General features: G+C 33.8%; 4 protein-coding genes across 10 annotated transcripts; 2 read left to right on the top strand and 2 right to left on the bottom strand.

The window, feature by feature from the left end:
- The first annotated feature begins 66 nt into the window (after positions 1-66).
- On the top strand, positions 67-5028 carry LOC105956139 (sulfate transporter 1.3). 3 transcript variants are annotated; one of them, XM_012979976.2, is made up of 15 exons: positions 67-438; positions 584-668; positions 1551-1875; positions 1988-2036; positions 2137-2341; positions 2448-2622; positions 2728-2793; positions 2878-2991; positions 3076-3192; positions 3279-3405; positions 3487-3773; positions 3861-4051; positions 4163-4248; positions 4348-4424; positions 4576-5028. In XM_012979976.2, exons 3-15 carry the CDS (start codon positions 1573-1575, stop codon positions 4711-4713), a joined length of 1935 nt encoding a protein of 644 aa, XP_012835430.1. In that variant the 5' UTR covers positions 67-438; positions 584-668; positions 1551-1572; the 3' UTR covers positions 4714-5028. The 3 variants fall into 3 exon arrangements, with proteins under 3 accessions (XP_012835430.1, XP_012835431.1, XP_088670879.1); XM_012979977.2 differs by having other exon boundaries at positions 183-438; positions 602-668; XM_088814753.1 differs by lacking the exons at positions 67-438; positions 584-668 and adding an exon at positions 1189-1330.
- A 4851-nt stretch (positions 5029-9879) lies between these two features.
- Positions 9880-12337, top strand: LOC105956142 (non-specific lipid transfer protein GPI-anchored 31). The gene is made up of 3 exons (XM_012979981.2): positions 9880-10307; positions 10856-10882; positions 11791-12337. The coding sequence occupies exons 1-3, from the start codon at positions 9962-9964 to the stop codon at positions 11982-11984; spliced, it is 567 nt and encodes a 188-aa protein (XP_012835435.1). The 5' UTR covers positions 9880-9961; the 3' UTR covers positions 11985-12337.
- A 163-nt stretch (positions 12338-12500) lies between these two features.
- LOC105956137 (sulfate transporter 1.3) lies at positions 12501-17657 on the bottom strand. 4 transcript variants are annotated; one of them, XM_088814746.1, is made up of 15 exons: positions 17284-17657; positions 17045-17110; positions 15697-16027; positions 15533-15581; positions 15215-15419; positions 14935-15109; positions 14764-14829; positions 14496-14609; positions 14295-14411; positions 14082-14208; positions 13714-14000; positions 13436-13626; positions 13250-13335; positions 13078-13154; positions 12501-12942 (listed from the first exon to the last, which is right to left on the bottom strand). In XM_088814746.1, the coding sequence occupies exons 3-15, from the start codon at positions 16000-16002 to the stop codon at positions 12805-12807; spliced, it is 1938 nt and encodes a 645-aa protein (XP_088670872.1). In that variant the 5' UTR covers positions 16003-16027; positions 17045-17110; positions 17284-17657; the 3' UTR covers positions 12501-12804. The 4 variants fall into 4 exon arrangements, with proteins under 4 accessions (XP_088670872.1, XP_088670873.1, XP_088670875.1 ...); XM_088814747.1 differs by having other exon boundaries at positions 17045-17128; positions 17284-17585; XM_088814749.1 differs by lacking the exons at positions 17045-17110; positions 17284-17657 and adding an exon at positions 16100-16444.
- Positions 17658-20276: 2619 nt separating this feature from the next.
- Positions 20277-25332, bottom strand: LOC105956138 (sulfate transporter 1.3). Of its 2 annotated transcripts, XM_012979975.2 has the most exons (15): positions 25052-25332; positions 24803-24889; positions 23456-23780; positions 23292-23340; positions 22974-23178; positions 22694-22868; positions 22523-22588; positions 22318-22431; positions 22114-22230; positions 21887-22013; positions 21506-21792; positions 21228-21418; positions 21031-21116; positions 20861-20937; positions 20277-20736 (listed from the first exon to the last, which is right to left on the bottom strand). In XM_012979975.2, the coding sequence occupies exons 3-15, from the start codon at positions 23756-23758 to the stop codon at positions 20599-20601; spliced, it is 1935 nt and encodes a 644-aa protein (XP_012835429.2). In that variant the 5' UTR covers positions 23759-23780; positions 24803-24889; positions 25052-25332; the 3' UTR covers positions 20277-20598. The 2 variants fall into 2 exon arrangements, with proteins under 2 accessions (XP_012835429.2, XP_088670876.1); XM_088814750.1 differs by lacking the exons at positions 24803-24889; positions 25052-25332 and adding an exon at positions 23980-24155.
- Between the last annotated feature and the right edge of the window lie 974 nt (positions 25333-26306).

Here is a 26306-nt window from a genome sequence, read left to right as displayed (position 1 = left end):
GTGATATTTTGTAATTTCAGAGTTTAGACCAAACGGTATTAATGTTAAATATTTGACAACTAACAGCGAGAGCCACGTTGAGACAATTAAGAGTAGAAGAAGTAAATCGATATCGAACCAAAGTATTTGGTGGGAAAAATGAAATTTGCCCTTTAAATTTTGAAAATTTGGAACAACCACCCAACGAAGTAACCTGTTCTGGTTAATTACACACTAAATTCCCACTTAGATGTCAGTGAGCGATAAGAGAGAAGACGAAGGGGGTCTTCACCCCCCTTCTTCCTACGCTGCAGAAACCCTAGAAAACATTGATGAACAAATTCGACGTGTTCCCAAATCCCATATCCTCACTTGTTCCAGCTGTTTGCTTCAAAACAATAAAAAAATAAATTTGAAAATTCAACGCATTCCAGTTCATTGAACCTGGACGGAAATCAGGTTAGCTTCTTCTCTCAATTCCTACTTGGCTTATTTTGTTTTCATTTTTTTTAATTTCTTTTTGTGACGAACAATTATGTGATTATCTATAGATAATTAGTCTGAAAATATTTGATCTGTTTTTTTTTTTTAATGTAATTATTAGAAATATTAAATTCTCCAGTTGTATGTTGAGATGATGAAATCGGAGAACTGGTCGAGTGGATTCCATGCAATACACAAGGGAAAAGGTCAGATTTATTTCACAACTATATTTTATCTATTTGTATGTTGATTTTCAATTCGAAAGTTTGATTTATAATGTTAATGATTGTGTAATACCTTGTCCTGATATCGATTATCGAAACAAATACGGCAGATTTACATGAACCTATTTGAATATTCGTCGAGTTCGAGTACTTTAATCTATTGATCGCTACTTTATCATTTTCTCGAACTATAATATCTTATTGGAATTTAATAAGTTGCCATCTTTCAAATGCGATGACCGTTCGTAAACGCGAATGGCCAACCCCCACTTAAATCGGCTAGAAATTGTGTTTTTTTTTTTCTTTTTCAATTGAACAATTAATTGTTAATACTAATGTTCAGTTAGAGAAAGATACGTAGTGGACTTTTAGCTAAAAGTCAACTCGTTAATCTCTTATTTTTATGTACAATATTCAATCATTCATTCTTTAGGATAATCTGTTGTCGACTAATAATAAATCCACAACTGTCATTTTAAGGCAAAAGCTGAATGTAGTTTGTATGTGATCTAGGTTCACTTTTCGTATGTAAGCTTTAATTTTATATACAGTTGACTTTAGATTCTTGCAGCTTATATAAGCGCTTAAGTTTAAGCTACAATCTATCACATTCTGAGAGAATATAATATATTTCTGCACACTAGGTACTCCCCATTGCCCTTTATCTACCTTCACTACCAGTTTCTTTTTGTATTTATAGTAACGGAAAAACGGAAATCATAAACATTCAAGAACAATCAAGGGTTATTTCATATTTTTGTTAGTTAACTTTAAGGTATATATATATATATATATGTCTTTATCATATAATATATTGATGTACAATCTGTTTTTTTTTTTTTTTTTTTTGTTTTTATCACATAGGTGATTGCATTTTCCGGCCAAGATGGTACGTGTTGGAGACGAGGGTGGCGGTACAAGTGAAGGCAATAATGACGGGTCTTACGTTCACAAGGTGGGGGTGCCACCTAAGCAAGGGCTCTTGAAGGAGATCAAGTTTACGTTGAAGGAGACTTTCTTCCATGATGAACCTCTTAAACATTTCAAGGACCAATCGAAATCGAGAAAACTGTTACTTGCTATACAAGGCGTTTTCCCGATTCTTGATTGGGCTAAACGCTACAAACTCCACTTGTTCAGAGGTGATCTCATAGCCGGGCTCACCATTGCAAGTCTATGCATACCTCAGGTGAATTAATCAATAATATTCGAAAAAGATAAATTAGACAAATTCGTTTAATTACGTTTGATATATAGTTTCTAAACAATATTCGATTTTCTTTTGTTTGCTATTGCATTAGGATATTGCATATGCAAAGCTTGCCAACATGGATCCCCAGTTTGGCCTATGTAAGTTTCATTAAAAATAAGACAAACATGGATCGTCCTTTGTTTTAGTGTCTTGAAAAAAAAATACTAATAATACCTTTTCATTTTTTGGAATTTGCAGACAGTAGTTTTGTTCCGCCATTGATTTATGCAGCAATGGGAAGTTCGAGAGATATAGCCATCGGACCGGTGGCTGTGGTTTCTCTGTTGCTTGGAAGTTTGCTTCAAAAGGAAATCGATCCCAAACACAAAGTCGAGTATCAGAAACTTGCCTTTACGGCTACTTTCTTTGCTGGGATCATTCAGTTTACTCTCGGTTTCTTCAGGTTTATATTTTTCCTCTTTTTGTAAAAAGAAAAGAAAAAGATTCTTAATATCATCAAAGATTTAATTCAACAACAAAGGACTTTTTTGTCTTTTTTTTGTTTTCAGGTTGGGTTTCTTGATCGACTTTCTTTCTCACGCGGCGATTGTGGGATTTATGGCAGGAGCGGCCATAACTATCGGCCTTCAACAGCTGAAGGGGTTGCTCGGTGTAAAGACTTTTACCAAGAAAACCGACATAGTTTCTGTTATGCGTTCCGTTTGGACTAATGTTCATCATGGGGTAATTAGATCAACCAATTACAATCTTCTTACATCATTAGTAAACCTAATAAGATTATGAAGCTAATTAGTTAAATGTTTCTCTTATGTTTTATTATTATTACAGTGGAATTGGGAGACTTGTGTCATAGGAATCACATTCTTGGCTTTTCTGCTCCTTACCAAGTATATTGTAAGAAGCCTAACTAACTTGTCTTATATATATATATATATATATATATATATATATATATACTAATAAGTTTTGTTGGATCAGGGAAAAAGGAACAAGAAACTATTTTGGGTTCCTGCGATAGCTCCATTGCTGTCTGTTATCATAGCAACGTTCTGCGTTTTCATCACCCGTGCAGACAAGAAAGGAGTCCAAATCGTACGCATTTGCTTACTTTCTTCAGAACTAGTGATTATAAATAAAATAAAAACTAATTTATAAATCGTTTTATCTTATACGAAGGTCCGCCATATTGAAAGAGGCCTACCCCCTCCGTCTCTCGATCAAATCCACTTCACCGGCAGCTATGTCATGACCGGTTTCAGAATTGGCGCTATCGCAGGCTTAGTTGCACTAACCGTAAGCCAAGAAAATCTTCATACAGGAACTTGTTTAATTTTCTGAGTACTTATAACATATATTTATATATATATAACGTAAAACAGGAAGCAGTAGCAATTGGTCGAACATTTGCAGCATTGAAAGACTATCACTTAGATGGGAACAAAGAAATGGTGGCATTAGGCACAATGAACATTGTCGGCTCTATGACTTCTTGTTATGTTGCCACAGGTTTGTTTCGTAATCGTCTAACACATTAATTATCATATATATAATCCTCGATTTTAAATTTGAATTTTCTTTTTGTAACAGGATCTTTCTCGAGATCGGCTGTGAACTACATGGCGGGATGCAACACAGCTGTGTCGAACATAGTAATGTCGATAGTTGTCTTACTAACGTTGCTGGTGATCACACCCTTGTTCAAATACACACCCAACGCTATTCTTGCTGCCATCATTATATCTGCTGTTGTTGGATTATTCGATTACAAAGCTATGAAACTTATATGGAAGATCGATAAATTCGACTTTGTTGCTTGCATGGGTGCCTTCTTTGGTGTCATTTTCATCTCCATCGAAATTGGCCTTCTCATCTCGGTACAGAAATAAATGATCAATTTCTTTTTTTCATACAAATTTTTTTTTATGTTCCGAAAAATGATTCTTGAGACAAATAAACGACAGGTGGCATTATCGTTTGCTAAGATTCTTCTGCAAGTGACACGTCCAAGAACTGCGGTTCTTGGTAAAATACCGAGGACTACGGTTTATAGGAACACTCAGCAATATCCAGAGGCAACTAAAGTTCCTGGTGCTCTCATTGTCAGAGTCGACTCTGCAATCTATTTTTCCAACTCCAATTACATTAGGGAGAGGTATTTACTTATTTATTTATATATATTGTTTTAATTTAATTTGTTAACTTCATTTACATCCCAATGTATTTCTATTAATTCCTGATCTCTTACAATAATTGTTTTTTCAAGGTTACTGAGGTTGTTGAGTGATGAAGAGGAAAACCATAAAGAGAATGACCAGTCAAGAATCCAGTATTTGATTGTCGAAATGTCTCGTAAGTGATTCTCCACTCGTCTTTTCGTTTTTTTCCCACATGGAATAAAATAAATAAAAAAATTATCCTAATTTTTATATTTTTATTTCTTGTGATCAGCTGTGACAGATATAGATACTAGTGGGATTCATTCCTTGGAAGAGCTGCAAAAAAGTATTCAAAAGAGAGACATACAGGTGAATTTAATTTTGCATGTTTTTTTCTTATAAACACACACACCCATGTGGGTGTGTGCTCGTGCGCCAAATTAATAAACGGTAAGATCAAATTAATTAATGAATTAGGTTAATTAATCCCTGCATGTAACACAAACCTTCTATGAATCAGCTTGTTCTTGCAAATCCGGGGCAGACTGTATTGGACAAACTACATGCGTCAGAATTTGCCAGCAAAGTCGGAGAAGACAAGATTTTCCTCACTGTTGCAGACGCTATCTCGACTTTGTCTCCCAAACTGGAGCCTTGAGAGGTCCATTTCTTCGGCCCGAAAATCCATCAAGATTCATCGATACATTTTTGTTTTCAAGTGTGGAAAAAATCATCTAAATTTGATCGTAAAGCATGCTATAGTGTTGAGAATCTACTTCTAACATCTATACGTTTTACCTTTGCGTGCATTTTCTTGTTTCTTTTTTAATATCTTTGTCAATTCATTTTTTTTTATTAGTATTATTTTATTTATTTTCGGAATCTCTCCACGGTTGTGTTGGTGGATGATGTGTTTGAGTTTGGGATTGTCTTATTAATTCAATATAATTTCCACTTGGGTTTGTTCTTTTGATGTTGTTTCTGTGAATTTATGTACTTGTCTTTAATATTTTCTTCAATCTTTCTTAAAACTGACAGTATAATTCTCCGAAATAAATTATGAAAAATTCTCGATGATTCGAGGTATGATAATTCTAATATCGCTTGTTTAACTGTGCTCCCGTGCAAACAACGCCAAAATTTATTGCGTAAATATTCTTACAAGCAAGTGTATTTGTGCATGTATCGCCTTTTCAAATAATAAAGCGATACCGCGGTTAAAAATGATAGACCAGCACCCAGTTTCAAACTTTAACCCTTATTTTGACCTCGTTTGAATCCCTATCTCATAAAATATGAAAGTTGTTAGTTGTTATTCATTCATTTACCTACAAGAACACTAATAATACCAAAATAACATAATACTAATAAAGTAGCCGAAGAACAAACAAGAATCAATCTACAAAATTATGAAATTAAATCTAAATGATGCCCCTCATCACTAATCTAGAATGTGTGAAAGGTGTGGATATGGTGAGGCGGTTATGGTCGCGGTTACTGCGAGGGGTGGTTATGGCGGTATGAGGGGCGATAGTTACTGTGGTTTCCAGATCTAGATGGTTTCATTTTCGGATAAGCTTTGATAATTATGAGTGACTGACTGCGGATTTTTGTGCGTGTCTACGGCCGGCTGACGATTAAGGTTAAAAGAGAGAGTTAGGGTTTTTTAATTATGTGAGTACGAATTGTTAGGTACATCTTCCTTTAGATTCAGCCATAGATCCGTAGAACCAAAGAAAGAGGGAGAGAGATAAAATGATAAATAGCTCAAGCCGAGAGCTGCATGGTCTGGTGGCAACACCAAAACGGAAACAAGCACCAAACAACAAACACTGATCCAAAACCCTAGATCTATCCCCAAACTCACACTGAGTTGACTCATCAACACATGCACAGTCAACTCAGTTACCAACTCACCCTCCCCACTCAGCACAAACCCAATTTCGCTCACTCAGAGTTCCTTAATCACTCACAGAAGAGTATTAATGACAGAAAACACTCGGATTGAATAAAAGGTAAGTCACACTTGTCTCTCTCTCACCACAGTATATATACACGAAGATTCAACGGTCTTCAACATTAATTGTGCTGCGACGGCAAAGACACCAATTTTCCGGCTAGACATGCGACGGTGTCGCCGGAAAACGACAATGGATGACGAAACACTATAGAGAGAGAAGAGGACAAGAGGAAAAGAGAGAAACGGCGCAGCAGAATGAGCTGCTAGGGTTTGGGGATGAACGACCGAGATTGAAACCACGCAACGAACGGTCCAAATTGGGTTTGACCAGATCAATGGGCTTAAGTTGCTGTTGGGCCCGGTTCCTTGAATTGGGCTACATTTGTTAGAGAATGGCCCAGATCACTAAAGATCATTAATTGGGCTCAAACACTTAACAACTAGGCTAATCATATATGTTACAAGTTTGACCCAACGACCACTGATAAGAAAAGTCGAACTTGGGTCAATTGATACAAACTCACTTGCTCCAATCGCTAGATCATCACTTGCGGGACAATTTCTACATATATTTACATCCACGGGAGCGAGCGATAATATTTTCACTACATTGAAATTAACGATGGATTTTATTTTATGTATTTATACAAGCTCTATGAAATTATATTGTGATTATTCAAGACTTAGAAGAGGCGATATCAAGAATCCATAACATAAAAGAAATATTACTATAGTAGATGTCAAATCAATTCATCTTAGCTTGATCTATTATCAAACAAAACTATTTAACTACCCTCAAACTAAATATTATATACCTTTCTCTTACAACCAGATACAAAATTGGTCATGTTTATATGAAGAGTTCAAAACCAATCATTCATATCAAAAACTAAATTAGATATAGGGCAAATTACGATCAACCTAAGGTCAATTCACGAAAAAAATTCCCTCATGTTTGAATAATTACAATCTCCAACTATGTACTGTCTTACGAAAAAACCCATCATCCAGTGGGTAAATTTGATACAATAAGTGTGAACGTGTAAAACAATACATAATTGTGGGTATAATTATAACTACCCAAACCTGAGAGAATTTTTCGAAATATTACTTTAGTGGTGTCCGTAATTTGCCTTTAAATCTAAGTATAAATATTAAAAAAAAAAAAAAAAAAAAAGAAAAAAGAAAAAAAGAATTTCACTCAAATTTGTAGGCTATAGCCACCGAAAGTTGATCGGCGTGGGTTTGGTGGGCCCTTCACCAGCCTATGTTTCCAGTCACATAGTCATGTGTGAAGCCCACTTTCATAAATCATAACTATCACCCATACTGGATAACCTAATCATCTCTTTTCATGTGATAAAAAAAAAGATTCACATATTTGAGAAAAATAATGAAGGGTAAATTACATTCACTATGCTTATATAATTTTAAGGTCCCTGTGGTATTGATAATTACACTCGCTGAAACGTAGTTAGAAACTCTAATGAGATAATGTATTGGCTATATTCTTTCGATAGAGTTCTAACTGACTATTGGTTTCAGGAAATGGTGGAGACAACAAACAGCTATCGGTGATTAAGAAATGTTGGGGGAGTCATGTCACCCCATAACTTTATGTTGTCTCCACCACTAGCTAAAAGTAATAGTGTGTTAGAACCTGATCGGAATAACGTATCCAAAGCATTATCCCATTAGAGTTTCTAACTACGTTTCAGGGGATGAGTGTAATTATCGATACCATAGGAACCTTAAAGTTATTTAAGCATACCTCAGGGATGTGGGTATAATTTACCCAATAATGAATTTCCCACCTCAAATAATTTCAACTTTGTTCATTTGATACGAGGTCTATTGTTCGAAACCAACTTATGACTCGTGGAAGAAGGTTTTTGATTTGATTTGATTTAATTTTCAGCAATATCGGAAAGAGTTTGAATGTGAGAACATAATTTGAAGGAGTCGTTTTTTAAACTGAAATGCTAATTGTATCGGGATTTTTATTGGTCGCATGAAACTGTAAAAAATATCAATTTTTTCGTGCTCTAGAGCACGAAACTTTCTAAATTTTGAGTTCTCGTGCTCCTAGAGCACAAAAACTTCAAATTCTTGGGGTTTCCGTGCCCTATAACACAAAACTAGGTCAGATTCAATAATATTTTGTGTAAATTACAACCACCCCCTGAGGTATGATCAAATTATGAAAAACCCCCCTCATGTTTGGGTAATTACAACCACCCCTCAACTATAAATCATCTTACACGTCCACCCTTGCGGTTTCAAATTTAGTGTAATCTTCGAGATTATATGAAATATTATCACTTTTGCACCCGTTTTATCCCATTCGAACTCCACATTTTGAAGCAAGATGATCATAATATGTGTTTTTTGGCTTGTATATATCAGATTGTGATGCATCAGAAACTGCATTTTTACACAACGAATACAAAAGTAGAGCACATTCAATGAAATCTAGATGATTATTTTGAATTTGACACCATAAAGGTGGACGTGTAAAAAAAAATCATAGTTGAGGGGATAAATGTAATTATCCAAACAAGAGGGATTTTTTCGTAAATTGATCATACCTCAAGGGTGGTTGTAATTTACCTTTTTTTTTTTGAACTCCTAAACCTAAACTTAAATCTATATATGTTAATTAATTTGTAAATAAATTAATTGAAATGAAGTAAGTTACTAAAAATCACTGTACTCAAGAGTCGTAAGTGATGGATTGAATGGCGTGAGTTTTGATGATTTTCGAATATTTGAAAGAGTTTGTGATGGTTAGAGAGAATTTTTGAAGGAAAAAAGTTTTAAATGATTAAAATCATGTTGTGACTAGTAAAAAACCTCGTAGCAAATATACCAAGCCCTTTTTTAAAAATTATTTCATATAATGTGACTCTATAAAAAAAAAAGCTAAATATATATATATATATATATATATGTATATATATATATATATATATATATATATATATATATATATATATATATATATATATATATATATATATTTGAAATGCACCCACAAAAAGGCTTAATTTTGACCAATTTGAAAAGCTAGAAGCTCAAAGTTAAAGTTGCGCCGAGAAGAAAGTTGGTCGCGTGGGGTAAAGAGATTTAAGCTAACCAATCATTGTGAACCTGCAAATTAGCCTTTTTCTTTCCCATTTCAAAAGTGATTATGGGCGTTATGATAAGTGATTTTTTTCTTTCAGAAAGCAGTTTAAATGTATTAAAATATATAAATCAAATCTTACTCATGATTTATATTGCATGCTTCAACAAAACATTCATAATTTCAAAATTGCCCTAAGAAAATATAATAATAATAATAATAATAATAATAATAATAAAAAAAATAAAAATGATCACCTCTACAACAACATGGCAACAGACAACCAGCATGTAAATGTAATAAAGGAGAATTACAAAATCATTACCACCACTAAAATCCCACAAATTAATTTTTAAATCCTTGGATTTTCAAATTTTCAAATATCTTTATTTTTATTTTATTTTTAATTATCAAAATTAGAGGAGACTATATATATATAGGGAAAAATAAATTTTTCATCCCTCAAGTTTGCAATTATTCCACATTTGGTCCCTCGTGTTTACAAAAAACACATTTAGTCCCTCATGTTTCAGAAATTCAACACTTTTAGTCAATTCCGTCAATTTTCCGTTATTACTAACGGAATCAAGTGTGTGCCCATCACTGAGAGTTAACAGTAAAATGACGAAAATGACCATAAGTTCAATTGTTGGAACATGAGGGACCAAATGTGAAATTGGTACAAACTTTAGGGATGAAAAGTGTATATTTTCCTATATATATATATATACAACCTCTTGTTATATTTCATCAAATTCTGCCACCATTTCTCTGTATATCCATTTCTGCGTGTATACATACATACATATATATAAATCATAAATGGGTGTGTTGTTGGGATTGAGGATTCCGCTGCTGTGGCTGGTGTTCGCCGTGTCAGCATCGGTGGGTCGGGCGGCGAATACGGCGGCGGCGCCGGCGGTGGACTGCTCGAGCCTGGTGCTGAACATGGCGGACTGCCTGTCGTTCGTGACGGAGGGGAGCACGGCGAAGACGCCGGAGGGAACGTGCTGCTCCGGGCTTAAAACAGTACTGAAAACAGACGCAGAGTGCATCTGCGAGGCATTCAGAAACAGCGCACAGTTGGGTGTCACGCTCAACGTCACCAAAGCCCTCACCCTCCCCACCGCCTGCCACGTGTCCTCCCCCTCCGTCTCCAACTGCGGCCGTATGTTTCTTTCCCACCTCTCTCTCTCTCTTCATTCCTTTTTTTTCTCTCTCTCTTTAATATATTTAATTATATTATATTTAATATAATAATTAAAAAATATATATTATATATATAAATAATGCGGGGCGGGTCTACGGGGCGGGTATAGGCAACCTCATCCCCGTACCCATACCCGGTCAAAAAAAAATTTCAATCCCCATACCCGCCCCATTATTTTTCGGGTCGGGTAATACCCGAAAATTTCGGGTCGGGGCGGGTCAAATTGCCATCCCTACTTTTGGTTCTCTCCATCAATTTACCGTTAGTCCGTCAGTTAAGGTAGCGATGGGCACACACTTTTAAGTATGTTAGTTTTAACGGAAATTTCACGAAAATGACTTGCATTTTTTAAACATGAAGGACTGAATGTGCTTTTTGTGATTATAATGGACCAAAATGGAAAAAGATGCAAACTTAGGGATGAAAACTATATTTTTCTCATATATATATATGTATAACCCGATTTTGATCTTCCATTTTTTTTCCTCTTTGTTCTTCTTCAACAGTGAGCATTGATACCGGTGCTGCCCCAGGTACATACACATAAATACAGATTTAATTATATTTATGCAATCTTTGAATTTTATTTTATATATATATATATATATATATATATATATATATATATATATATATATATATATATATATATATATATATATATATATATATATGTGTGTGTGTGTGTGTGTGTGTGTGTGTATGCATTAAAATATAAATGGTCCTCTAACTTTGTTTATAAACTCACCATCTCACATGATTAAAATTCTATCAAAATTAAGTTAGACAAGGAATTTGCAAAGTTATTTATTGTATTTAAAATTGGTGTAAATTACAACCACCCCGAGCTAAGGTCAAAATACAAAAAAATCTCTCTTGTTTGGGTAATTACAACTACGCACCTCAACTATGAAGATCTTCTTACACGTTCACACTTATGGTATCAATTTCAACATAATATTCTAGATTCCGTGAAATGTTCTCTAGTTTGTACTCGTTTTGTGCAAAACTTCAGTTTCTGAGGCATCACAATTTGATATATAAAAGCCAATAAACACATCTTACGATCATCTTGTTTCAAAATGTGGAGCTCAAATGGGATAAAATGGGTACAAACTTGAGAATATTCATAGTTGAGGGGGTGCTTGTAATTACCCAAACATTGAAGGTTTTTTAGTAATTTGACCTTACTTTAGGGGTGGCCGTAATTTACCCAAAATCGAAATATGACAACATAGAGGACTAAAACCTTAAATAGACCAACGTAAAGGACCAAATTACAATTTTTCCAAATGTTATCTATTTGTATTTTGTTGTGTCAAATCTCGATCTCGAATCTAAATGAAAACTTAATTTTGTTATTGGTCATGATGTTTTTAATATGCTTGCACAATCCTTTTCTAACACATGCCATATATATACACTTTATGTTCTTCTACAGCTCTCTCTCCATTGGCTGTATCTCCGAGCTCAGTTGCGGGCCCATCAACTGAGCCCGTTGGAGCTAATGAAGTTTCTCCGGCTTCGGGACCCACCGGCTCCGGCAGTTCCGGTTCTTCGTCACTCACTGTCTCGATCGAGTTTCTATTTCTTGCCACGTCAGCTGTGATTCTATCCTTGCCTCTATTCATGTAAGAGCACACAAGAAAGATTCCGATCTCTTTGCATGCGCACCAAATCGATGTCTGCGACTTCATTTTTCGGGAGTTAGTTTTTTTTTTTTTTTTCGGAGGAAAAAGAAGGGGTACATAGAATTGAATCTGAGCTTATTTTCTTGTAGTGTGATGGTATGAGATTTTTCTTATTAACTTGTATTGAATTTTATTATTTCTTTACTTTTTTCTTTTTTTTTTTGTTTATTATTATTATGATTGTTACCCTTTTATTTGGCAATGTTGTGATTGTGATGGCTTTTATAGAACTATTATTTCAGGGTTTGGTTTATTCATCAAAGTAAACTCTCTAAATTTATAAATTATTATTATTTATTTTTTGCGTTTGTTTTGAGGCGTGGGGTTTGGGCAAAATCCCGAACCCGCATCTCATTTGGTACGAGTTTCGATAATATAAACGAGTTCGATTAATAAGTGCCGAGAAAGACTCTTGAGAAATATTAAAGAGCACAGAAATTCAAAGAAAAACAACAAAAACTCAAAACAAACCAAGTCGAAAATGAATTAATACGACACTCCCAAACTCAAATACATCATCGTCGATGCAAACTTTGTCTCGATCCACAACAGAACTGTGGAGAGATTCCGAACAAAAAAAAAATGACGAAGATATTACAAATAAACAAGAAAATAAACACAAAGGTACACGTATTGCATGATTAAGGATCATCTTTCTCCAAACCCCACACAATTTCAAATTTAGATAATCTTTTCCACACTTTATTTAAAATAAATGTATCGATAAATCTTTGATGGATTTTCGAGGCGAAAAAATCAACCTTTCAAGGCTGCAGTTTGGGAGCCAAAGTCGAGATAGCGTCTGCAACAGTAAGGAAAATCTTGTCTTCTCCGACTTTGCTGGCAAATTCTGACGCGTGTAATTTGTCCAATACAGTCTGGCCTGGATTTGCTAGAACAAGCTGATTCATAGAAGGTTTGTGTTACATGCAAGGATTAATTAATTAGATCTTACCGTTTATTAATTTAGCGTACGAGCACACACCCGCATGGGTGTGTGTGTGTTTATAAGAAAGAACATGCAAAATTAAATTCACCTGTATGTCTCTCTTTTGAATACTTTTTTGCAGCTCTTCCAAGGAATGAATTCCACTAGTATCTATATCTGTCACAGCTGATTACAAAACAAATAAAAATACATAAAAAATTAGAATTTTATTTTTATTCCATGTCGGGAAAAAACAAAAAGACGAATAGAGAATCACTTACGAGACATTTCGACAATCAAATACTGGATTCTTGACTGGCCGTTCTCTTTATGGTTTTCCTCTTCATCACTCAACAACCTCAGTAACCTTGAAAAAACAATTATTGTAAGAGATCAGGAATTAATAGAAATACATTGAAGTTAACAAATTAAATTAAAACAATATATATAAATAAATAAGTAAATACCTCTCCCTAATGTAATTGGAGTTGGAAAAATAGATTGCAGAGTCGACTCTGACAATGAGAGCACCAGGAACTTTAGTTGCTTCTGGATATTGCTGAGTGTTCCTATAAACCGTAGTCCTCGGTATTTTACCAAGAACCGCAGTTCTTGGACGTGTCACTTGCAGAAGAATCTTAGCAAACGATAATGCCACCTGTCGTTTATTTGTCTCAAGAATCATTTTTCGGAACATAAAAAAAAATTTGTATGAAAAAAAGAAATTGATCATTTATTTCTGTACCGAGATGAGAAGGCCAATTTCGATGGAGATGAAAATGACACCAAAGAAGGCACCCATGCAAGCAACAAAGTCGAATTTATCGATCTTCCATATAAGTTTCATAGCTTTGTAATCGAATAATCCAACAACAGCAGATATAATGATGGCAGCAAGAATAGCGTTGGGTGTGTATTTGAACAAGGGTGTGATCACCAGCAACGTTAGTAAGACAACTATCGACATTACTATGTTCGACACAGCTGTGTTGCATCCCGCCATGTAGTTCACAGCCGATCTCGAGAAAGATCCTGTTACAAAAAGAAAATTCAAATTTAAAATCGAGGATTATATATATAATAATTAATGTGCTAGACGATTACGAAACAAACCTGTGGCAACATAACAAGAAGTCATAGAGCCGACAATGTTCATTGTGCCTAATGCCACCATTTCTTTGTTCCCATCTAAGTGATAGTCTTTCAATGCTGCAAATGTTCGACCAATTGCTACTGCTTCCTGTTTTACGTTATATATATATAAATATATGTTATAAGTACTCAGAAAATTAAACAAGTTCCTGTATGAAGATTTTCTTGGCTTACGGTTAGTGCAACTAAGCCTGCGATAGCGCCAATTCTGAAACCGGTCATGACATAGCTGCCGGTGAAGTGGATTTGATCGAGAGACGGAGGGGGTAGGCCTCTTTCAATATGGCGGACCTTCGTATAAGATAAAACGATTTATAAATTAGTTTTTATTTTATTTTTAATCACTAGTTCTGAAGAAAGTAAGCAAATGCGTACGATTTGGACTCCTTTCTTGTCTGCACGGGTGATGAAAACGCAGAACGTTGCTATGATAACAGACAGCAATGGAGCTATCGCAGGAACCCAAAATAGTTTCTTGTTCCGTTTTCCCTGATCCAACAAAACTTATGAGTATATACATATTAGAATACATATTAGAATACATATATATATATATATATATATATATATATATATATATATATATATATATATATATATATATATATATATATATATAAGACAAGTTAGTTAGGCTTCTTACAATATACTTGGTAAGGAGCAGAAAAGCCAAGAATGTGATTCCTATGACACAAGTCTCCCAATTCCACTGTAATAATAATAAAACATAAGAGAAACATTTAACTAATTAGCTTCATAATCTTATTAGGTTTACTAATGATGTAAGAAGATTGTAATAGGTTGATCTAATTACCCCATGATGAACATTAGTCCAAACGGAACGCATAACAGAAACTATGTCGGTTTTCTTGGTAAAAGTCTTTACACCGAGCAACCCCTTCAGCTGTTGAAGGCCGATAGTTATGGCCGCTCCTGCCATAAATCCCACAATCGCCGCGTGAGAAAGAAAGTCGATCAAGAAACCCAACCTGAAAACAAAAAAAAGACAAAAAAGTCCTTTGTTGTTGAATTAAATCTTTGATGATATTAAGAATCTTTTTTTTTCTTTTTACAAAAATAGGAAAAATATAAACCTGAAGAAACCGAGAGTAAACTGAATGATCCCAGCAAAGAAAGTAGCCGTAAAGGCAAGTTTCTGATACTCGACTTTGTGTTTGGGATCGATTTCCTTTTGAAGCAAACTTCCAAGCAAAAGAGAAACCACAGCCACCGGTCCGATGGCTATATCTCTCGAACTTCCCATTGCTGCATAAATCAATGGCGGAACAAAACTACTGTCTGCAAAATTATTCATATAAAAAAGAAAAGGTATTATTATTATTATTATTATTTTATTCAAGACATTAAAACAAATGTTGATCCATGTTTGTCTTATTTTTAATGAAACTTACATAGGCCAAACTGGGGATCCATGTTGGCAAGCTTTGCATATGCAATATCCTAATGCAATAGCAAACAAAAGAAGAAAATCGAATATAGTTTAGAAACTATATATCAAACGTAATTAAACGAATTTGTCTAATTTATCTTTTTCTAATATAATTGATTAATTCACCTGAGGTATGCATAGACTTGCAATGGTGAGCCCAGCTATGAGATCGCCTTTGAACAAGTGGAGTTTGTAGCGTTTAGCCCAATCAAGAATCGGGAAAACGCCTTGTATAGCAAGTAACAGTTTTCTCGATTTCGATTGGTCCTTGAAATGTTTAAGAGGTTCATCATGGAAGAAAGTCTCCTCCAATGCAAACTTGATCTCTTTCAAAATCCCTTGCTTAGGTGGCACCCCCACCTTGTGAACATATGGTGTCACATCATCATCTCCTGCGCTCGTACCGCCGCCCTCGTCTCCAAACCGTGTCATTTTGGCGGCTGGAAAATGCAATCACCTATAATACGAAAAGTAACAAAAAAACATATTACCAATATGATATGATAAAGACATATATATATATATACACCTTAGCCTAACAAATATGAATAACTCTTGATTATGGTTTTTCGCTTTTCCGTTAAAACGAATACGAAAAGAAGCTGGTGTAGAGGTACAAATGTGTTCATCAAGATAAAAGGCTATGAAGAGTACCTAGTATGCAGAAATATATTATATTCTCTCAGAATGTGATATATTGTGGCTAAAACTTAAAAGCTTATATAAGCTGCACCAATATAAAGTCAACTGTATACAAAATTAAAGTTTATATACGAAAAGTGAACCTAGATCACATACAAACTACATTCAGCTTTTGCCTAAAAATGACAGTTGTGCTGTATTGTTTTACGAAACATTATCCTAATGAATGAATGATTGAAAATTATGTAAGATGTGTGAACATTGTACATAAAAATATGAGATTAACGAGTTGACTTTCAGCTAAAAGTGTACTAGTCTACTACGTATCTTTAACAATGGCTCATATTGAACATTAGTATTAACTATTAGTGTTCAAATGAAGAACAAAAAAAAAACGATTTAATTGGGGTTGGCCATTCACGCTTACGAACTGTCATCGCATTTTGAAAGATGGCAACTTATTAAATTCCATTAAGATCTTAAAGTTCGAGAAAATGATAAAGTATCTATCAACAGATTGAAGAACTCGAACTCGACGATTATTCAATTGCATTAATATAAATGCAAATTTTAAGAGGTAACTGCACTATTAATATTTTAAAAACTCGATTAATATAAAACTAGATTCATATAAACCTGCAGTATTAAAAAAATCTAAAACTATAAAACACGGCTAACACAAGTGAATCCCAAAAGTTTATCGAAGTTATTTGTTTCGATAATCGATATCGGGACAAGGTATTACACAATCATTAACATTATAAATCAAATTTTCAAATCGAAATCAACAAAAAAACAAATAGAGAAAATATAGTTGTGAAATAAATCTGACCTTTTCCTTGTGTAATGCATGGAAGCCACTCGACCAGTTCTCCGATTTCATCATCTCAACGTACAACTGGAGAATTTAATATTTCTAATAATTGTTATAAATTAAGAAAAAAACACAAAATCAAATATTTTCAGACGAATTATCTAAAAATAATCACATAATTGTTCGTCACAAAAAAAAAATTAAAAAAAAAAAAAAAAGCCAAGTTGAAGAATAAGGAATTGAGAGAAGAAGCTAACCTGATTTCCGTCCAGGTTCAATGAATGCGTTGAATTTTTTATTTTAATATTTTTTTGAAGCAACAAGCTGGAATGAGTGAGAATAGGGATTTGGGAACACGTCTTCAAGGGTTTCTGCAGCGTATGAAGGAGGGGGTGAATACCCCCTTCGTTTTCTCTCTCTCTCTCTCTCTCTCTCTCTCTCTCTCTCTCTCTCTCTCATCGCTCACTAACATCTAAGTGGAAATTTAGAGTGTAATTAACCAGAAGAGGCCAATGGATTTGTGTCGTCAATTATTTATTTATACTATGAAATCGTTACTAACTAACTGCCCTATAATAAATTACAATATATGGAATTTTGGGTTTCTAAGATTATATGCGGAGTAAAAAGTATCGTTTTATTTTGCATCATAAACTATACAAATAACCACTCATTTACTTTCTTTTTTTTTTTTTCTTTTTTCTATACATAATATTGAAAATTATAATATCTGTTTTTTCGACAATAGTCACCTATAAACACATGTAGGAATTTGTAGTAATCCACAGTCATTCGTAGTCAAACAATTTGAAAACTCTAACTCTCTCTTTCAGCCAGTAGACACCCACAGTAATCCACAGTCACTCGTAGACCGTAGTCATCAAAGTTTATCCGAAAATGAAACCTCAGACCTGCAGCCAACATAGCCTTTTGCCCCCATATCGCCATAACCACTCCTCGCTGTAACCGCGACCACCACTGTCATAACCGCCTCCATAGTCGTCCCTTCATACCCACAGTATCCATAGCGGTCGCCATCCACCATAGCCGCCGTCATCAACCATAGTTGCCTTCATATCCACCCCTACCACACGCATCGCCTCCATAGCCACCATGTTCACCCCCGCCATAACTTGGGAGCGAGAGATTGAAGAGAGCGAGAACGATACCAAAAGAGAGATATCGAGAGAGAAGAAGAAGAAGGAAAATATATCTGAGATGGAGAAACGTAAATATAGAGTGTAAGGGCAAATTAGGGATAACATTTTTTTTATGGATGTAGATCATATTATGTTTTGAAATAAGAGTATATTTAAAAGAAATAGTTTACAATTATTATTTAATTAGTTATGATTGAATTTGGTTTGAGAGACCCAATATATTAACCCCTTTCCTAAAATCTATGTCATCGTTGCGTGTGCCAACATATATAGACTTGCTGTATAGACCTCAGGGGAGGTCATCTGCGTTTCTGAAGGGAGTTCAGACTTGAAAAAGGTTCAACGCACGCGGAGTGGAGCAGCTGTGGAGAGAGACACGAAGTTCGAGTTGTGTACAAGAACGACATAAAAATTAAAGATGGAGTCTTTATTATTTTTAATAAGTCCTATTAATGTACACTATAAATCTGAACTAGTGAAATCGTGTTTGCAGCTCCACGTGCATGTAGGGCACATTTGTGTCTGAACCACATTAATTTCTTGTGTTCATTTATTTGCTTTCAGTAGTTTGTAACTGTGTTAACACAAGAATTTTAGTTGAAACTGAATACTGTTCCCACAACCTAACTGTTACAACTGAGGTTAATTGATTTCTATAGGCATATAAATGTATGATTGGCAAAATTCAATAAGATTCTTAATACGTAGGGTAAATTCCACTTTCTCCTCTTGTACATTGGTTCAATCACTTTACCCTCTTCTACTATCGATTGCATCAATTTGTCCCCATGCACTTGAAAAATTGTCTCAATCTGGCATTCGTTGTTAGTTGTCAGACATTTGACCTAAAGAAAATTATAAAAACGTCACATCTCCCAGTTTAAATAATTATTAAAAAAATAATAAAAATAATAAAATAATAAAAATTTGAAGACAACGAGAAAACATTCTCCACGACGCCAACCACAATTTATTTTATTTTATTTTTTTAAATTTTTTAATAATTATTTAAACTGGGAGGGGTGACTTTTCTGAATTTTTCAAACTTAGATCAAACGGTGTTAAGGTCAAAGGTCTGAAAACTAACGGCAATGGGCACATTGAGACAAATTTTCAATAAAAAGGGGGCAAATCGATGATATGGAAAGTAAAATGAGGTAAAGTGATATTAAGTCAAAGTATAAGGGACAAAAGTGAAATTTACCCTAATACTTATACGATAAAAATAACACTTATTAAAGAACGGATGGAGCATCCAATTATAAATAAGAGCTCACTGATTTCATTCTAGATTAGTGATTAGAGCATCATTTACATTTAATTTCAATATTTTGTACATTTATTCTTGCTTTTTCTTTAGCTACTTTATTAGTATTATTTTATTTTGTTATTATCAGTGTTCTTGTACGTAACTACATATAAACGAGATCAAAATAAGAGTAAAAGTTTAGGGTAAATTACGGTCATCTCTAAGGTAAAGTCAAATTATAAAAAAAATCTTTAATGTATGGGTAATTAGAACCATCCATCAACTATGAATCTTTGTACATGCCTACCATTGCGGTGTCAAATTTAGTGGAATATTTTAGATTATGCGGAATATTCTCCAGTTTGTATCCGTTTTATTCAATTCGAGCTCCACATTTTGAAACAAGGTGATCATAAGATGTGTCTCTTTATCAGTTTAGTGATGCATCAAAAATTGCATTTTTGCACAAATCGAACACAAACTAGAGAACATTCCACGGAATCGAGAACATTTGGTTCAAATTTGACACCATGAGGATGGATGTGTAAGAAAATTCATAGTTAATGGGTGTTGTAATCACACAAACATGAGGGTTTTTTTTCGTAACTTTACATTACCACAGAGGGTGGCCGTAATTTACCATAAAGTTTAATATTGGGTGCTATCATCGTTAACCACCGTATCACTTTACTATTTGAAAGCGATACAATACACAGATACACTTGCTTGTAAAAATTATTATATCTTGAATTCTTGAATCATCGAGGATTTCATGATTTATTACTGAGATTTATAGTATCAGTTTTAAGAAAGAGTGAAGAAATTCACAGAAACAACATCAAAAGAACAAACCCAAGTGGAAATATATTGAATTAATAAGACAATCCCAAACTCAAACACATCCACCAACACAACCATGGAGAGATTCCGAAAATAAATAAAAGAATAAAAAAATAAAACAAAATGAATTGATGAAGATATTACAATCGAAACACGAAAATACACACAAAGGTAAACGTATAGACAATAGAGGTAAATTCTCAACACCATAGCATGCTTTACGATCATCTTTCAAATTCAAATTACATGATTTTTCCACACTTTTTTTTAAATAAATATATCGATAGATCTTGATGGATTTCCGGGCCGAAAAAATGGACCTCTCAAGGCTGCAGTTTGGGAGCCAAAGTCGAGATAGCGTCTGCAACAGTGAGGAAAATCTTGTCTTCTCCGACTTTGCTGGCAAATTCTGACGCGTGTAATTTGTCCAATACAGTCTGGCCTGGATTTGCTAGAACAAGCTGATTCATAGAAGGTTTGTGTTACATGCAGGGATTAATTAATTAATTAATTACATTTTACCGTTTATTAATTTGACGCACGGGTGCGTGTGTTTATAAGAAAAAACATGTAAATTAAATTCACCTGTATGTCCCTCTTTTGAATACTTTTTTGCAGCTCTTCCAAGGAATGAATTCCACTAGTATCTATATCTGTCACAGCTGATCACAAGAAATAAAAATACATAAAAAATTAGAATTTTATTTTTATTCCATGTCGGGAAAAAACGAAAAGACGAGTAGAGAATAACTTACGAGACATTTCGACAATCAAATACTGGATTCTTGACTGGCCATTCTCTTTATGGTTTTCCTCTTCATCACTCAACAACCTCAGTAACCTTGAAAAAACAATTATTGTAAGAGATCAAGAATTAATTGAAATACATTGGGATTTAAATGAAGTTAGAAAATTAAATAAAAACAATATAAATGAATAAATAAATAATTACCTCTCCCTAATGTAATTGGAGTTGGAAAAATAGATTGCAGAGTCGACTCTGACAATGAGAACACCAGGAACATTAGTTGCTTCTGGATATTGCTGAGTGTTCCTATAAACCGTAGTCCTCGGTATTTTACCAAGAACCGCAGTTCTTGGACGTGTCACTTGCAGAAGAATCTTAGCAAACGATAATGCCACCTGTCGTTTATTTGTCTCAAGAATCATTTTTCGGAACATAAAAAAAAAATTGTATGATAAAAAAGAATTCACGATTTATTTGTGTACCGAGATGAGAAGGCCAATTTCGATGGAGATGAAAATGACACCAAAGAAGGCACCCATGCAAGCAACAAAGTCTAATTTATCGATCTTCCATATAAGTTTCATAGCTTTGTAATCGAATAATCCAACAACAGCAGATATAATGATGGCAGCAAGAATAGCGTTGGGTGTGTATTTGAACAAGGGTGTGATCACCAGCAATGTTAGTAACACCACTATCGACATTACTATGTTCGACACAGCTGTGTTACATCCCGCCATGTAGTTCACAGCCGATCTCGAGAAAGATCCTATATATCCAAAAAAAAAAATCAGGGATTATTATATTATTTCCTAATTAACATATGAGGATTATATATAAAATAATTAATGTGAAATTTAAACCTGTGGCTACATAACAAGAAGTCATCGAGCCGACAATGTTCATTGTGCCTAGTGCCACCATTTCTTTGTTCCCATCTAAGTGATAGTCTTTCAATGCTGCAAATGTTCGACCAATTGCTACTGCTTCCTGTTATATATATATTTATATAATACGTTATACATATAAATATATGTCATAAGTAATCAAAAATTGTAATAGTTCCTATATGAAGATTTTCTTGGCTTACAGTTAGTGCGACTAAGCCTGAGATAGCGCCAATTCTGAAACCGGTCATGAGATAGCTGCCGGTGAAGTGGATTTGATCGAGAGACGGAGGGGGTAGGCCTCTTTCAATATGGCGGACCTTCGGATAAGATAAAACAATTTATAAATTAGTTTTTATTTTATTTTTAATCACTAGTTTTGAAGAAGAAAAAGTAGCAATACATACAATTTGTACTCCTTTCTTGTCTGCACGGGTAATGAAAACACAGAACGTTGCTATGATAACAGACAGCAATGGAGCTATTGCAGGAACCCAAAATAATTTCTTGTTCCTTTTTCCCTGATCCAACAAACTTATTAGTATATACATATTAGTATATATATATATATATATATATATATATATAAGACAAGTTAGTTAGGCTTCTTACAATATACTTGGTAAGGAGCAGAAAAGCCAAGAATGTGATTCCTATGACACAAGTCTCCCAATTCCACTGTAATAATAATAATACATAAGAGAAACATTTAACTAATTAGCTTCATAATCTTATTAGTTTTACTAATGATGTAAGAAGATTGTAATTAGTTGATCTAATTACCCCATGATGAACATTAGTCCAGACGGAACGCATAACAGAAACTATGTCGGTTTTCTTGGTAAAAGTCTTTACACCGAGCAACCCCTTAAGTTGTTGAAGGCCGATAGTTATGGCTGCTCCCGCCATAAATCCCACAATCGCCGCGTGAGAAAGGAAGTCGATCAAGAAACCCAACCTGAAAACAAAAAAAGACAAAAAAGTCCTTTGTTGTTAAATTAAATCTTTGATGATATTAAGAATCTTTTTCTTTTCTTTTTACAAAAAGAGGAAAAATATAAACCTGAAGAAACCGAGAGTAAACTGAATGATCCCAGCAAAGAAAGTAGCCGTAAAGGCAAGTTTCTGATACTCGACTTTGTGTTTGGGATCGATTTCCTTTTGAAGCAAACTTCCAAGCAACAGAGAAACCACAGCCACCGGTCCGATGGCTATATCCCTCGAGCTTCCCATTGCTGCATAAATCAATGGCGGGACAAAACTACTGTCTGCAAAATTATTCATAACAAAAAGAAAAGGTATTATTATTATTATTATTATTTTTTCGAAGACACTAAAACAAATGTTGATCCATGTTTGTCTTATTTTGAATGAAACTTACATAGGCCAAACTGGGGATCCATGTTGGCAAGTTTTGCATATGCAATATCCTAATGCAATACCAAACAAAAGAAGAGAATCGAATATTGTTTAGAAACTATATATCAAACGTAATTAAACGAATTTCTCTAATTTATCTTTTTCGAATATTATTGATTAATTCACCTGAGGTATGCATAGACTTGCAATGGTGAGCCCGGCTATGAGATCACCTCTGAACAAGTGGAGTTTGTAGCGTTTAGCCCAATCAAGAATCGGGAAAACGCCTTGTATAGCAAGCAACAATTTTCTCGATTTCGATTGGTCCTTGAAATGTTTGAGAGGTTCATCATGGAAGAAAGTCTCCTCCAATGCAAACTTGATCTCTTTCAAGATCCCTTGCTTAGGTGGCACCCCCACCTTGTGAACATAAGGTCCGTCATTATTGTCTTCACTTGTACCGCCACCCTCGTCTCCAATACGTGTCATTTTGGCCCCAAAATGCAATCACCTATGATGAAAAAACAACAAAAAAAACCCTATGATTAAACATCAATATAACATGATAAAGACGTATATACCTTAAAGCTAATTAACAAACATATGAAATAACCCTGATTATTCTTGAATGTTTATGGTTTCCGTTTTTCCGTTATCACGAATACAAAACGAAACTGGTATAAAGGTAGATAAAGGGCAATGGGGAGTACCTAGTGTGCAGAAATATATTATATTCTCTCAGAATGTGATATATGGTAGATAAAACTTAAGCGCTTATATAAGCTACAAGAATATAAAGTCAACTGTATATGGATAGAGAGGAACTAAAAGTAATCGCACATAGGAGAAATGAACCTAGATCACATACAAACTACATTCAGGTTTTGACTTAAGAATGACAGTTGTGGATTTATTATTGTCGACAAAATATTATCTTAATGATGAATGATTGATGATTATGCAAGATATATGAATATTGTACATACATATATGAGATTAATTACTGAGTTGACTTTTATATAAAAGTGTGTACTAGTCTACTATATACGTACATTTTTTAATTTACTTACCACTAAGCTAACTCTATCGGATTTGGAATATATGGCCATTTATTCCGTAATTAAGGTGGTGTTTTCACTATATTCCGATGCATATTGTTCTCCGATAAGATCTTAATGTTTGAGAAAACGATAAAGTATTTATCAATAGATTAAATTACTCGAAATCGACTTGTATTCAACCACATTAATATAAACGCAAATTTTAAGAGGTAACTGCAGTATTAATATTTTAAAAAACTCGATTAATGTAAAACTAGATTCGTATAAATCTGCAGTATTAACATTTTTTAAAAAACAGGAACTCTGCATATAACAACACAATAAATATTTCCACATATAATCGAACTTTCGAATCAAAGCGAAATGGTATAAATAAATAAATTAAAAATTAAAAAAAAAATTAAAATTAAAATTAAAAAATAAATAAATAACGCAACAAAAACATAAAATATAATTCTGGAATAAATCTGACCTTTTCCCTTGTGTAATGCATGGAATCCACTCGACCAGTTCTTCGATTTCATCATCTCAACATACAGCTGGAGAGAATCTAATATTTCTAATAATTACAAAACAAAATTAGAAAAAATCAAAATCAAATGGTTTCTGACGAATTATCCAAGGATAATCACATAATAATATTGTCCATCGGCGAAAAAAAATTAGAATTAAAATAAAATAAATCAAATTGAAGAACAAGGAATTGAGGGGAGCCGCTAACCTGATTTCCGTCCAGGTTCAATGAACTGGAGTGCGTCGAATTTTCAATTTTATTTTTTTATTGTTTTGAAGCAAACAGCTGGAACAAATGAGGATATGGGATTTGGGAACACGTCGAATTTGTTCATAAATGTTTTCTAGGGTTTCTGCAGCGTAGGAAGAAGGGGGGTGAAGACCCCCTTCGTCTTCTCTCTTATCGCTCACTAACATCTAAAATTCTAAGTGGGAATTTAGAGTGTGATTTGCTGATAAACATAAGAGGCTAACTGAATTTGTGTGATCAATTATTTTTTTTAATTTTGAAACATCGTTTTTTGCACTTTGCACTTTAGAAAAAATTAATAGCACTTAGCACCCTTAAAACATTATAAATCATGCATAATGCACCCCGAATGAAGTTTTAAAGCTTATGAAGGTAATTTATTCTTCGTTATATTCACCAATTCTTTTGAAACTACAAAATGCGAAAATAAAAAAAAATCTCATCAGTATATTTAACTTTTTTTCTAAAAAAAAACAACAAAAATCCTTCGGCTATTTTGTATCAAGTTATTTAGAAATTTTACATTTTCTTCCAAATATTTTGACTAATGACAATTTGACAATAAATGGTCCATCAGTCAAATAATTTAGTGAAAAAATATATATTTTTAAGAAATTATAAAAACAAAAATCAGTAATTCATTCTAGTTTTTTTTTTTTAATGCTCGAAATCATTTTGGATATAAAAGAAAATAACAATTTAGTTTGTTATTTTGCACCCTGTAAATTAAAAGAAAACCAATAAAAACTAAAATTACTCTCATTAAGTTTTAAATATTTAATTCATGGTGCATTGTGAATGATTTATTGTCTTTCAAGAGTGTAAAGTGCTATTAAATTTTGGCGATGGTGCAAACTGCCAATATGCTACGTTTCAAGGCGCAAATTGGGATTAAGCCATTATTTATAGTGTAAACTACAGTGAGATAAAGCTAAATAACTTATAGACCCCTATCTATAGTTAATTACAAATATTCCCTGTTATTTTTTCATCTTACAATTACACCCTTTTAATGAGTGATGGAAAATCCTAAAGATATCGAATATTTGTTATGAATTTTCAAATCAACCTCAGGGGTAAATGTAATATACCCACAGGGGCTAATTGTTTTTTCTTAACTCTGGAGTTACGTGTAATTTACCTATAGTTTATTTGTTTAATAAAGAGTAAAAGGCAGTTTTCCCCCTAAACTATAGCCCGTTTTGCACTTTAC

Source organism: Erythranthe guttata, chromosome 14 (assembly GCF_056151865.1).
Source record: "Erythranthe guttata isolate IM_541 chromosome 14, IM_541, whole genome shotgun sequence".
NCBI classification, from domain to species: domain Eukaryota; kingdom Viridiplantae; phylum Streptophyta; class Magnoliopsida; order Lamiales; family Phrymaceae; genus Erythranthe; species Erythranthe guttata.
Note: the sequence above shows the minus strand (reverse complement) of the source record. Positions and strands in the feature narration are given on the sequence as shown.